The 13,080-nt window shown below is 39.2% G+C and overlaps 1 protein-coding gene across 3 annotated transcripts; it reads right to left on the reverse strand.

The window, feature by feature from the left end:
- Positions 1–572: 572 nt before the first annotated feature.
- On the reverse strand, positions 573–12,547 carry LOC147917900 (T-cell surface glycoprotein CD1a-like). 3 transcript variants are annotated; one of them, XM_087441150.1, is made up of 8 exons: positions 12,381–12,547; positions 11,520–11,676; positions 4,656–4,757; positions 3,825–4,016; positions 3,207–3,473; positions 2,223–2,501; positions 1,726–2,004; positions 573–1,387 (listed from the first exon to the last, which is right to left on the reverse strand). In XM_087441150.1, exons 4-8 carry the CDS (start codon positions 3,883–3,885, stop codon positions 1,089–1,091), a joined length of 1,185 nt encoding a protein of 394 aa, XP_087297276.1. In that variant the 5' UTR covers positions 3,886–4,016; positions 4,656–4,757; positions 11,520–11,676; positions 12,381–12,547; the 3' UTR covers positions 573–1,088. The 3 variants fall into 3 exon arrangements, with proteins under 3 accessions (XP_087297276.1, XP_087297285.1, XP_087297283.1); XM_087441159.1 differs by having other exon boundaries at positions 573–1,131; positions 1,297–1,387; positions 3,825–4,757; XM_087441157.1 differs by having other exon boundaries at positions 3,825–4,754.
- Between the last annotated feature and the right edge of the window lie 533 nt (positions 12,548–13,080).

A 13,080-nucleotide genomic window follows, 5' to 3' on the forward strand; every position in this document is an offset into this window, starting at 1 on the left:
GTAATATCTATAGTACTATGATGAAGCTACGGAAAGATGGAAAAGGAGCTAGATTTGTGGATTCATGAGACTATGACTGCTTTTTGTTTTCTTGTTTATTTCTTTGTTTTTGAAAAAATAGTGGCCAGCACAGCTGTGTAGATGAAAGCCCAAGAAATTTACCATCACATTACCCAGATTGGAAATATGTTAAATGCTTCTTAGGTGGTGTTTTATTATAAAATAATACTGCATATAATAAATAAACTTTTTGGAAATAAATATATATTAAATAAGGTGTGTTTAAACAGAAACACACACAAAGCAAGGCTATGTATTCATCAGTTGACACAAATGTTGTGACCAGAGGCTCAGAGGAATCTAACCTTGTATTTTCCGTTGTAGCAATGGCTCAATATTCACTGACTCAATCTTCACAGTGACTTTAATACAACAGCTGTTTATGTTCAAAGTGTGAGTCTCTCGGCCAAGCAAGAATATGTTTAACAAGAAAAGCATAAATGTCTCAACTACTACAAACCTGTCAGGAAGGAAAAGAATAAGAAAAAACTATAATTTAGGCATAAATTCAACACAGGTTTTTATTGAAAACATGTTACATTCAGGTAAGAAATTTTGCCAAGGATACAAATATTAAAAATACGTGTACTTTGCTCTCAAAAACTTTAAAAATTATAAGAGGAAAAGAGATCTAAATAGCTGAAACAAAGGGCAGGAAGTGAGGATTAGATTTGGCACAGTACAGTTCAAGTGTGCTGGGAGTTCAGATAAGCCAGAGACTCTTCCACTCGTAAATCAGGGAAGGCGCTCTGGAAGAAGACACATCTGAAATGGGCTTGATGACCCATTAATATTTGAATATGTGGAGATTGCTAGGACCTCATCCATGCAGAGTTATAATTTGAGCTTTAGGTCCTACAACCCAGGTCACAACAACAAATCCTCGAAAATTACAATTCTCTTATAATGACAACTGACAATAAAGCAAAAATAAACATCAACAGCAAAAAGTTGTACAAGGAGAGTTGAAAGAATATCAACACCATGCTGAGTTTAGATATGTCTTGAGCCCCTGGACTTCTGGGATCTCATTCCAAAGAGAGAATGCAGCTTTGTGGTTCACAGTGTGTCCTGTCAAGAACAGAGATGGAAGTCACTGCTTGAGGTGGAGGTGAGAAGTGAGGAGTAAGAAGGGAGGGGACTGAGAGAAGAACTGAGGAAAGAGAAAACAAAAAAGATGGGAAGAGAAGTGGGGAGTGGGGCAAAGAGCAGGAAGGATGGATACGAAGAACTGACCAGCGCTTCCTAAGCCAAAATGCAAGACCTGTCAGAAGCACCAGGGGCACTATCACTGCCAAGATGATCAAGACCACAGAGTTGTGATGTCCTGTGGATTTGGGAGCAAACAAGTGTGTCATTTCAAATCCACCCCATTTTATTGCATTTCCCTGGTCTTCCTTCGTTCATTTCAGTGACTGCATCACCAATTTCCTTTCTTCCTATTTCTTCTCTCATCTCCATTTAAAGATAAATCCTTCCTCTAACCCTCAATATACTCCTACATCTGCAGGTCCCTCATTTTCTACTTTTCTATTTCTTGGATAACTTACTTTTATTTCTTTTGAATCTGTAGTCACTAGAATCCCAAATTTTTCATCTGACTCTCCTGCTTTGCTTGAGGACCACCTACTCCCATTCCCAGCTTGGGCCCCAGTTCTTTCTTACCCCAGTAGAGGATGATGTCCTGGCCTCCTAGACTGCTGTGTCTCACCCGGCAAGACAGGCCAACTGCCTCAATGGCTTCGACATCTAAGGACACTCGAAGATACCATGTCCGATCAGCATTAGGCAAAACATCACCTCGCTGAGTGCCCAGATGTTCCTGCTCACCTCGCATCCACATCACCCAAATAGGCTTTGGGTGGAAGCCAGAAATGTGGCAAACCAGCATCAGACGGCCAGGACCAGGACTGCTGCCAGTGGATAGCCAGGCCTCTGGCCTTACTACAGAGGACAGGAAAGGTATTCCGATGAGGACTCTAACACAGACATAGAGGTTTAGATCTTCACATCAGGTTAGATAGACACATCTCTCCCACCTCTAGGAATCTGTCCTATGATTTTCTTTTCCTTTTGGCTCCTTATTAGGAAAGTGGGAAAGGGATAATGGGAAGGTATGATCTTACAACAGAGAATTCTTGGAGTAAGCATGTAAGACTGACCTTGTCGTTGGAGATCTGCTTTCCCTGCATCAAGAAGACTCAAGACAAAACGTGTGCAGGTGTCAGTGAGGAGCCTGTGTATTGTTTCCAGGGTGATTTGGTCCCAATTGAATAGTCTGCAGACACGCTGAGCCCTACTTCCACCCTCTGGAGATGGCACCCATGAATTGTTCTGGAAGTGCAGGAAATCTGATCCTTGATAAGCAACCCTCAGGAAGCCTGCTGAGGATTCCCCAAAGTACAGCTCACAGCCTCCTGTTGTCTGTAACTCAAAGGGATCTGGGGAAGAGGGGTTGTGAATTAGATGAAGGAGGAAGTAAAAAATAAAATGAAGAGCATGGAAGCAAAAAACAAGAGAAACAGAAGGGAAAATTTAGGAGATTTGAGGGAATGGAGCAAAGGTTGGTTTCAACAGAGGTTCAGAAAAAGAAGAATTAGTGGTAGTTGGAGATGGAGGAAGAGATGAATGACAAGAAGAAGGCGCCAAATTGTTTAAAGAAGGTGACATGAATGGGGCGGGCAAGAGAATAAGGTAGGACTGAGTGTGAGATAGTTGACATTATAATAATCCAGAGTGAATGAAATGCAATAGGTTACAATGAATGTATCTACGGGTTGCTGAAGAGATGGAATGGGAGAGAAAATTACACTGTAGGGAGTCAATCAAAGAGTGAGGAAGCTGGGTGTATTTGGTTGGAGGCTGGGGAACGGGGTGGTCACAGTAAACCACTAATGAAAGATATTAAGGCACAAACCTGCAGTCAGTGAGAGAGGTGTTTGTAAGTAAAAGAAGAGTTGAATCTTTTGTAGAATCAGGATATGGATTTTACACTCTGCCCAAAAGTGTGTAAATGCAGATTTATGGTGAGGAGAGGTAAGGTGCAGAAGTGAATGAAGACTGTTTCTTAGAGGAAAAAGAAACTCATTGAGACAAACACACCTTCCACCCATATCCCCACTCCCCGTGGAAGGAATAGAACTCACATTCCAGTTGCCATTGACTGGCATGGTTGTGAAATGCCTGAAGAAATCCAATGGAGAACACATGGAATAACTTTCCCAGTTCCGTCAAATCCTCATTGCTGAAGTTGCCCTTGGACCAGGGCCACAGGAAAATGATAGTGTCAGAGTTGCTATCCCATCCATGAGTCTGCAACTCACCCAACCAACCTGAGCCCAAATTTTGTACCCAGGATTGGTTGTAAAAGGACGCGATCTGGATGATTTGGAAGGACACCTGCTCGTGGAAGTCTGTAGCAAAAGAACAGATAAAATGAAGACAAAAACAGACATTGAAAAGGAGAGAGAATGGAGAAAGAAATGTGCTATAGAGAGGAAACTCATAGTCAGAAAGAAAGGGGAGCCACAGTTATCTCAGGAGACATTTCCTTCCCCCTGGCCCCATGATTTGTATTCAACCTTCACAAGAGCACAGGGACCTGGTCAGGGATACTCAGAATGGAACTAGGCTGACACCGTCACTCCCCAGGTGTATGCTGGGGAGAACACACTACCTACACACATGCACGCACACAAACACACACACACAAACGCACACACAGACCCTCTTGCACCCAACTGGATAGTTGCCAGAGTTCTTACCATCTTTATTGTCACCACCTGGGAGGAGAACTGCTAGCAATGGAATTTGCAGGAAGAGCATTTCATTTGCAGACGTTATTTCTTTCTCTAAGAAAAGTTGGTCTTTGACTTCTGTTCTGAACAATCCTACCCCACAACATCTCCTTTCTGACTTCCTTCTTCTATCAGACAAACGTTTCCTTTATTCATCGTCTGCAAAAAAAGAAAATCTATTCCTTCCCTAAACCCTGAATCACTTATTCAACTCTCATTTCTCCTTTAGTTCTGGGGACCGCCTACTCATAACCTCATTTGCCCTCCAGTTCTCTGGACTGCATACTCAGACTTATGGCCCCTCCAGTTCTGACTCTTCTCTGGCTTCCATCCTCTCTCCTTGTCACCAGCTTCCATCCTGCTCACCGTCCGCTAATTCAGTTGCTATGGAAATAGTCTTATGTGGCATTGAAAAATCACTTTACCACTAGGGACTTTTTTTCTCGCTCATACAATTAAAGCATGAAACCATGTGGCTTCCCAGCACCCTACCTAACCTTCTCCTGCCCCTGCTCTTTATGTCGCTCTATCCCTCTCCTGCCCTTTTGAATATTCCCCAAATATTCTCTACCCCTCTTTCACCCCCACCTCACCTCATTCACATCTTTGACTTCTCATTGGTTGCTTTATTTGCTTTATCAGAACTCATATGATTGCCCTGTGTAACAGTATAAATTACCACCAGTTCTCCATTATTCTTAGGGAAGAACCAGTAGCCATCCCAGAGACCACAGAAACACTGAAACACATAAAGAAAAGTACCTTCTGTTTGACTCGGGTAGATAAATATTCACTCACCAAACAGTCACTTAGCACCTGCTGGATCCAAGCACCTTCCTACACTTATGACTATACAGTGGTTGACAGTGTAATCAATTTATTCCAGGAGCTTTTAGTCTACTTGGGAAGAAAAACAGTTAAAGTAAGAATTATAAGTCTTGGTGTGCTGAGTTTGTTCATAGTGTATAGATTCTCTAGACAAAAACAAGTATGCTTGAAACATTTTTTAAAGTGGCAATCCTTAACTGATATTTATCCACTCAGAGTCTTGACTTCAGTGGTTGGCTTGGGGTGTTAGATCAATGCTCTTTGTGTACTGGATCCCAAACATATAACAGAGTGCCTGGTCAGGGGTAGGTTCTCAGTGAATATTTTTAAATGATTGAATAATTTGGTTTAGGCATCCAATTATTATTTAAAATCATTGAGAACTTCAGCATGAAGAATTTTTAAGACATCAGAAAGTGTTACTTGTAACCCTACTTGATGAAATGAGAATCTTACACAGTTTTACTTAGGATGAAAGCACATGCTAATAAACATGAAGTTTACACAAAAGATCCTATTGTAAATCTATTACTTAGATAAGAAATCAGTGACAACTTGTGGGAAGTTAATAGAGGATTCTGGAATTATTTATCCAAAATTCCCTTCTTATTGGTCCTGATTAGATGTCCCATGCTTGTCTTATCATAAGCTGGTCTTTGCTGGACATTTCTCTGGAGACCTTCCTGTTTCATGGTATCTTTAACTGTTTAAAGGCTCTTAAATATTTGTTTGTACTTTGTATCATCTGGATAAATGTCTTTCTGTTTTTTATTTTGTTATTTCTTAGTTGACAAGTAAAGAGAAATTATCTCTGGCTAATTTAAGGAAGAAAAAAATTTTTTGGAAACAAGATTAGAATAGAAAGCTGGAAAGACGTTCATTCTCATTCTTACAATTTCAAAACACTGGAGAATCAAAAATCACAACTTTTCTTGAATCCAATATAGAGGGAAGGGGAGCAGAAGACATGACCCCCAAATATACCACTTTGGCAGTATTTTGAGCTGAAGGCAATCAAGACCCAGAAGACTGAAGAAAAACATTTACCTCTCCTTAACTACACAAAAGAATTTAGATTGGGGGCCTGGCACAGAAAGAGAGCTATTACCAGATATAACTTTATCTGAATGAACCATCTGTATGGCAGGGCAAACATTGGGTTACCAAAAATCTGCTCTTTTTTTTGTCCTGTGAGTTACCCTCCTCCCCTTTGAAGCCCCAGGGCCTATTTCATTCCTTAGCTCAGGATGGCATATAAGCTCAACTGCCTGACTTCCCCTTAGGTCTCATATTTTTGTTGGGTTCCCATACTTACAAAATTAAATTTGTTTTTCTCCTATCCATCTGTCTTATGTCAATTTGATTATTAGACCAACAAAAGAACCTAGAAGGGTAGAAGGGAAAATTTTTCTGCTCCTAAAATTTTTGCAACCCAGATGGGACCTTCAATGGCTGGACACTGCTCACTCTGGGGCTACTGCAGCTGAGAGATCCTGGAACTCTGACAAAGTGTGGCAGAAGGTAAGAACTCTTACCACATCAGTCTCTCAGATCTCTACCTGCAGAGTCTGTTGGAAGCAAGAGTGGTGAGTCCTTTTTTCTTTTTTTAAATATAGATTACCAGAAGTAAATATTTTTGTAACTTCTTTCTTGGGTATAGTAACTCTGGTAAAGGTTTGGTATAAGTATTCTTGTTTTGTATTGATCCTTTTCCTCTCTTTTCCTTTGTCTCCTGTTCTATGTCTTGAGAGCTTGGCTTTTTGACCAGTGAGAATATTCTCTCTGGCCACCATCAAACACAGGTTGTGTGTACTGGCATGCAACTGGCAGACAGCTGAACAGGCTGTGAATCCAAGCTGAAACTAGACTGAGTTTAACTTGGGTTGGACTGGGTCCAGTGTGAGGCCTCTTCATCTGACTGTTCCAGCTCTCAGGGGTCTCTTGTCATACAGGGTCCCAGTCTATAAGGGGCCTTTGTTGTCTCGACATTCATTGTCTCATTATGATAACAAAGGTTTTGGTTTTTTAGGCTGGATTTTGTGAGGGCTAGACCTTTTGGACTCTCCTTTGTAATGCCTCTTGCATCCATTAAGCCTTATAAAGACTTACTGGTTTGAGTCACTATTAACATTAATATGTCCTATTCATCAATGGCCTGACAATGAGTACTTTGAATTGGAAAAACTGCTAGATTGAAAAAGTTTTTAGAGAGCTCTCATTCTAAACAATTGTCTTATTGGTAGCTAGAAAAATACCAAATTTAAAGTGAGAGCAAAGGAGTATAACAGTTAGCCTTGGGGACTCCTTTAACAAGATAAAAGAATAGAAATTAGACTTAGAACAAAACCAATGTCCATATCCAATGTTAATTCCCCTTCTTAAAAACTACCCTTTCTCCTCAGCAAACTCCCTGGCCCTCCAAGAAATAATCAGGAAATGGAGGCCAACGTTCAGGGGATGATAGAAGCAATATGAAATGTGTTCATAAATTTGTCAATCTAAGGAATACTGGTGTAACAGACAGTTCACATTTGCTTTTGTCTTGGTTTTCACTAGAAATTAAAATTAGTAAGGTAAATAATTCTAACCGATATATATGATTAAAGCTACTAGAAATAGTAAGGGAAACAAATATGGATGCAAAGATAGTAGGATGGGTTTTGGAGTAAGAAAAATATGAGATGAAGATGCATTTTTGTTAAGGGAAAAGCAAACAAATTTACCCCAAAGTAAAAACAAGTTATTTCAAAATAGAAAGGGAGAGAATTAAAGGACAAATTAAATATAAAGTTAGTAAGAGAGAAAAAGCGAGATAAAAATTTGACTTTGTTAATTAAGCAAGCCAAAATTCAATTGTTATTGTAAGAGTTTTAAAAATAAGCTTTAATACCAATAGTGTACTTACACAAAGTTAAACCTTAATTTTCTTTATCTGTAAAAAGGACAAAGTTTCCTTGGACTATTGGTCTACACCTGATAAGAGACTGTGAAAGGGTTTTCTTTATCAGTTAGGTAATTTGACTAGGAAGCAAAAGTTTTGTGTTTTATCAAAATAATTTCCTGTGCTTCATGTTATCTTTATCATCAGGTCTTTGATTACTAAGGAAAACTGAGTCTTATTAATATTAAAAGAGCTAAGCTTTGTTCACAACTATGTAAACTTCTGTGTTTGCCTTTGAAATATTTTATTGTCTTATTGGTTAAATAGTTAATTACGTATTGCTTTATAATCATCTGTGGTCATTTTTAGTTGAGAGTCCAAACCTTTTGATATTTTAGACAAACTTTACAAAATAAAATTCTAAATGAATCTTTGTCCACCTCAAACCAAATTTGGGATTTTCAAGATGGCTCCTGGAACATCACAAAATATTTGTTCTCTGTCATCATAAAACAGAGACACTAAAGTAATTAGAATTATTTGATATGTTAAATTACATAAGAAACACTATGGAGTAAGAAGTAATAACTATATTTGTATAGTTATATATTACAAGCGTTCCAGAAATTGCTTAAAATTCCCAGAAATCTTATATGTCCTGGCATAATATTGTAACTTATAATTCAAGTTATTATCTTAAGATGTTGTATGTCACAGAAATAACCAAATTTTCTTGTAAATTGCATTGTAATGGACTGTCATCAGACCCTTAACCATCACCATTTTTAAAACTGCCATTTACAGAGAATTATTGTGTTACTCTGATGCCATTGTGAATATGTTTTATATTCAGAGAGATTCATGGAAAAAACTCTGATGTGTACTGTAGAATACAGGTTTCTTATAACTTTCAGATCATACTACTGAACCTGGTAAGAATTTGCAGAACTCTAACAAAGAAACAGATGGCTTCATAAAACTGGTAACAAAAGATCAAAGTAAATAAGAATTAATTTCAAAGGACTGAATGAACTGATGAAGATGATTATAATTTTTATGACTTTTTGTTTGAAATATTGTTGGTTCTTTTATGTTTTTTGTCCAGATTTAAGGAAACATTTTTCTCTTTTCTCTTAAAATATCAGCAATTTGGTAAGGTATACCATTGTGAACAATGATGAAACACTGATCTTTTTCTCTTTACTTGATCCTTCCAGAATTTGGAAACTCTTAGTCAGTATTTTTACTTTCATAGCAATATAGTTATTTGCATAAGTGCAATAATAATCTGTTCTCCTTGTAAGAGAACACAATTAGAAACATTGGCTATATTACCAAAGCTTCGATTGTAATGTCATATTTGAGAGATATGCATAAACTCATATAAGACCAAACAGCTATAAGGAACAAAGTTTGACTTTATGGAGCCAATAAAGCCACTTGGAAAAATTGGCCTGGTACTTTGCTTTCAGGGTTCCTGGCAACCTTACCAGGTGAGAAAGAAAGGTCATTTCCCGGCAAGCTGAGTAACTTCAGGGTATTTTGAGGCTATTTCCTCAAGAAGAGAGAAATTCACTCAAATCTATAGGTATTGTAGGCAAGCCTGATGCTGATATTTTGGATTGGCTTCTTAGCCTTAAGACACTTTTAAAGACCAAAAATGCTCAAGCAATGCAAATTTAAAAGAGCCTATATATACAATTTATGTATATAATTTTATGTATATATTTAAAAGATCTTGAAAATCACTATTCTTGCTGCACTTATGTGAATGATCAGGCCAAGTTTATTGAAACTAGACTTAGTTTGCAAACAAATTAGCCTTACTTTGGTTATCTTCTGATAAAAATGGAGATGATTTTAAAGAGAAAAATTATGTTTCAGTAATACACCTTTGTGTATATCAAATTCTAGTCCTGTTAGTTACATTTCAGCTTTTGTTTTCTACCTGTAAACTAGACTAGATCCTGAATTCTCCTGGTTTCCTCCAATATTTGGCTACAACTCTCCAAAGCAACATTTTTAAATTTCTCACATTTTTATGACTTGGACTCATGGAGAACTAAAACTGCTTTTTTCCCCAAGCCATGCAAGCTAAAGCAGGACAAGTTGATATAAACTTCAGAGAAATCATCACAACTGCTCATGTATAGACAATCTTTGTGCCTGTGCTGTGTGGGCCACTGAGAAAGATCACTAGGGATATTCAAACTGAAAACTAGGAAAATCTATCAAATGGCATTGCCTATCCTCACTCCATCTGAAGATGCTTCAAGCTGGACATCTAGAAATCTTCTATACTGTCTGCCTTCAGAACTCAGAAACTGGGATTATGATCTGCTCCAATTATTAACCATCATTTTTCTTTTGTTTCTGTAGAAATTTCTTTTATTAAATCCTGATTGCTTACACCACAGGCCTAATTTTGGGAGCCAAAACACATCACAACCTCTTCAAACGAGACACAACTATTTAACTGAACTGACCTATTCTTAAGGTTGAAAAACTTGGTCAATAAGATATGGAGAAATCTACCAACTCAACTTCTAGACTCTGAAACTTCTTGGTGAAGTTTCAAAGGTGGGACTGAAGGGGAGCAAAATATATGACTCTAAAATATGCCACTTTGAAATTATTTTGAGCTGAAGGGATTCAAGATCCAGCAGACTCAAGAAAAATTTTTACCACTCTCTCAACTACCTAAAAGAATTTAGATTGGGGGCCTGGATCAAAGAGAGGGCTATTACCAGAAATAACTTTATCTGAATGACTTATCTATATGGCAGAGAAAACATCTAATTATCAAACATCTGCTCTCCTTATTGTCATGTGAATTACCACCTCCCCTTTGAAATACCAGGAACTTATCTCATTCCTTAGCTCAGAATGGCATATAAACATCAATTGCTCAACTTAACCTTGAGTCAAATGTTTTTTGTGTGTGTGTGTGAGGAACATCAGCCCTGAGCTAACATCCATGCTAATCCTCCTGTTTTTTGCTGAGGAAGACCGGCTCTGAGCTAACATCTATTGCCAATCCTCCTCCTTTTTTTTTTTTTCCCCCAAAGCCCCAGTAGATAGTTGTATGTCATAGTTGCACATCCTTCTAGTTGCTGTATGTGGGACACGGCCTCAGCATGGCCGGAGAAGTGGTGCGTCGGTGCACTCCCGGGATCCGAACCTGGGCTGCCAGTAGCGGAGCGCGCGCACTTAACCACTAGGCCGCGGGGTCAGCCTGGGTCAAATGTTTTTGTATGGAGCTCTTGTACGTATGAAATTAAATTTGTTTTTTTCCTGTTAATTTTTCTTATGCCAATTTAATTATTAGAAGGGTAAAAGGGAAATTTTTTCCACTCCTACAAGGGCAATCAATTAACCCAGAATCTAAGAAAAGACAGATTCTTCCAAGGAAATTGCAGAGGCAAACCATTTCTGACTTGGCACGGAGGCCACATGCTATATAAGTAAGTAACAATGATTCAGCTAAAATGGTTAACAAATTAATACAGGCTAGGATGAATATATAGAGCCCCAGAGAGTACAGACACAGGAAATTCATTTACATCTCTAGGCTTTTGTCCATAGACCTCACCAGGGTCCCCTGAAAGATTGCAGTCGAGGATATAGACCAGAGAAATCTTTTCCCCCGGTGCAAGGCTGATTGATGTATGAGACCAGCTACTGCATGAGAAAGGCAGGAAGATCTTTCTGCCAACCAGATCTTTCTCCCCTATCTCCCAATCAGAAAAAATGCCTTAACCTGGTGGGGGAAGGACAGAAAGCCCTGAAGCCTTCAGGGCACAGGTAAAGAAGCAGTGCAACAGGGAGAAGAGGAAAAATGGGGAAACGACAGCAAAAATCCTGTTCTAGACTATTAGTGGTTACATACTGCTGAGAGAAAGACAAGAACTCTTAAAGGCCCAATCCCAAAATATAAAAACCAAATCACCTACTTAAGGATGGTAGTGAACCAGAACAAAGATAATCTCCTTAATCCCTCTCCCAGGCAGGTTGGCAAGCACCAGGTCACAAGATCCCTCACAGCTGGGAAAGGAGCATGAGCATGGAGATAATTCCTCCTGAGGCACAGCACAAAGGATACACCAAAACCTGAGAGGGAAGTGGACATTAAGAAAAACCCTCTGGCAAACAGCCCCTCCCTACAAAGAGTTAATGCTAGAGGAATTTAAAGACTGTTAAAACAATAACAACACACAAACTCAGTTAGTTACCCTGACTAGATTGATTCAAACCCTCACATTCAATGCTTAGCAAAAGAAAAGGAATACCCATTTCCAGGTGTCCCCCCAAAATACTGTTTACTTCATTCTCTATTTTTTTGTGTGTGTGAGGAAGACTGGCTCTGAGCTAACATCTGTGCCAGTCTTCCTCTATTTTGTATGTGGAATGCCATCACAGAATGGCTGGATGAGTGGTGCATAGGTTTGCACCCAGGGTTCTGAACCCACAAACTCCGGGCCCCCGAAGCAGAGCACGCGAACTTACACACTACATCACGGGGCTGGCTCCCTTCACTGTCTATTATTCTACACAAGATATCCTCATTTTTGCCAAAAATTATTAAACACACACAAAAAGCAAGAGGAGTGGAGTCCACAGGCACCTAAGAGGGTCTGCACTTGCCCTGTGAGTCACTGTACCCAAGGGAAAGCAACATTAGCAAATTAAAACAAAGAAACAATAACAACAAGAAATGTCAGCAATGACAACAAACATCATGACAGGTTGAAAGAGAGAGAGAGGGAGCCAGAGAGATAGACACACAAAAAAGGGAAAGTTCTGTATTTTAGTACCTTTAAAAGCTTGTTTTCCTGCTTTTTAAGCATGAGGCCTCACGTTTTCATTTTGCACTGGATCCCAAAAATTAGGTAGCTGCCATTGCTTATACTCTTGTGTGTGGAGTGGAGAAAGGAAGGAGGAGGCAATTTGGGTTTGGGTAGGAAGGACAAGAAAGAGGTAACTGAATGAGGAATTGAGTTCTGTGACCAAAGGGTTGGCAGATGGTCAGAGACACCAAAGGGCATAACAGATGCAGGAGGAGGAGGAGGAATCACAGAGAAGGAGAAGGAAGAGGAGGGAGGTAGAAGGAGAAGTAGGAAAGCAGAAGGAGAAGACAAGGGAAGCAGAGAGAGGGAGAGAAGGAGGAGAAACAAGAGGGTGAGAGGAAGGAGGAGGAAGAGAAATGGAGCTGTCGGGGGAAGAGGGAGAATCTCCCTCTGCCCTTTCCCTTAAGGTTCTTATGGCTGGCCAAATAATTAACAAGACAGGTTATCAGGAGAAAATAATACCAAGTTTAATAACATGTATACATGGGAGAAAGCAGGGACACTGCGTTTCTCAACACAATAGCAGAAATTCTCATCTTAAATACCATGTTCAGCCAATGACAAACGAGGATTTTGGGGAGTCAGTTACAGGATATTACCACTAAAGCACAGTAAACAAGAGTAAGGTTTATTATGCAGCCCCAAGGCCTCAACTTCCACATTGATA

The sequence above is a fragment of the Ceratotherium simum genome, chromosome 2 (genome assembly GCF_057802395.1).
Source record: "Ceratotherium simum simum isolate JZ-2026a chromosome 2, ASM5780239v1, whole genome shotgun sequence".
In the NCBI taxonomy this organism is placed as follows: Eukaryota; Metazoa; Chordata; class Mammalia; order Perissodactyla; family Rhinocerotidae; genus Ceratotherium; species Ceratotherium simum.

Bases quoted from the DNA above. Each gene is read 5' to 3' on its own strand.
- LOC147917900 (XM_087441157.1), bottom strand. From the start codon at position 3,885: ATGCTCTTCCTGCAAATTCCATTGCTAGCAGTTCTCCTCCCAGGTGGT. The intron at 3,474-3,824 runs GTAAGAACTCTG...CTTTTGCTACAG, and splicing joins AGGTGGTGACAATAAAGATG to ACTTCCACGAGCAGGTGTCC. The intron at 2,005-2,222 runs GTCAGTCTTACA...TGTCCTCTGTAG, and splicing joins AGCAGATCTCCAACGACAAG to TAAGGCCAGAGGCCTGGCTA.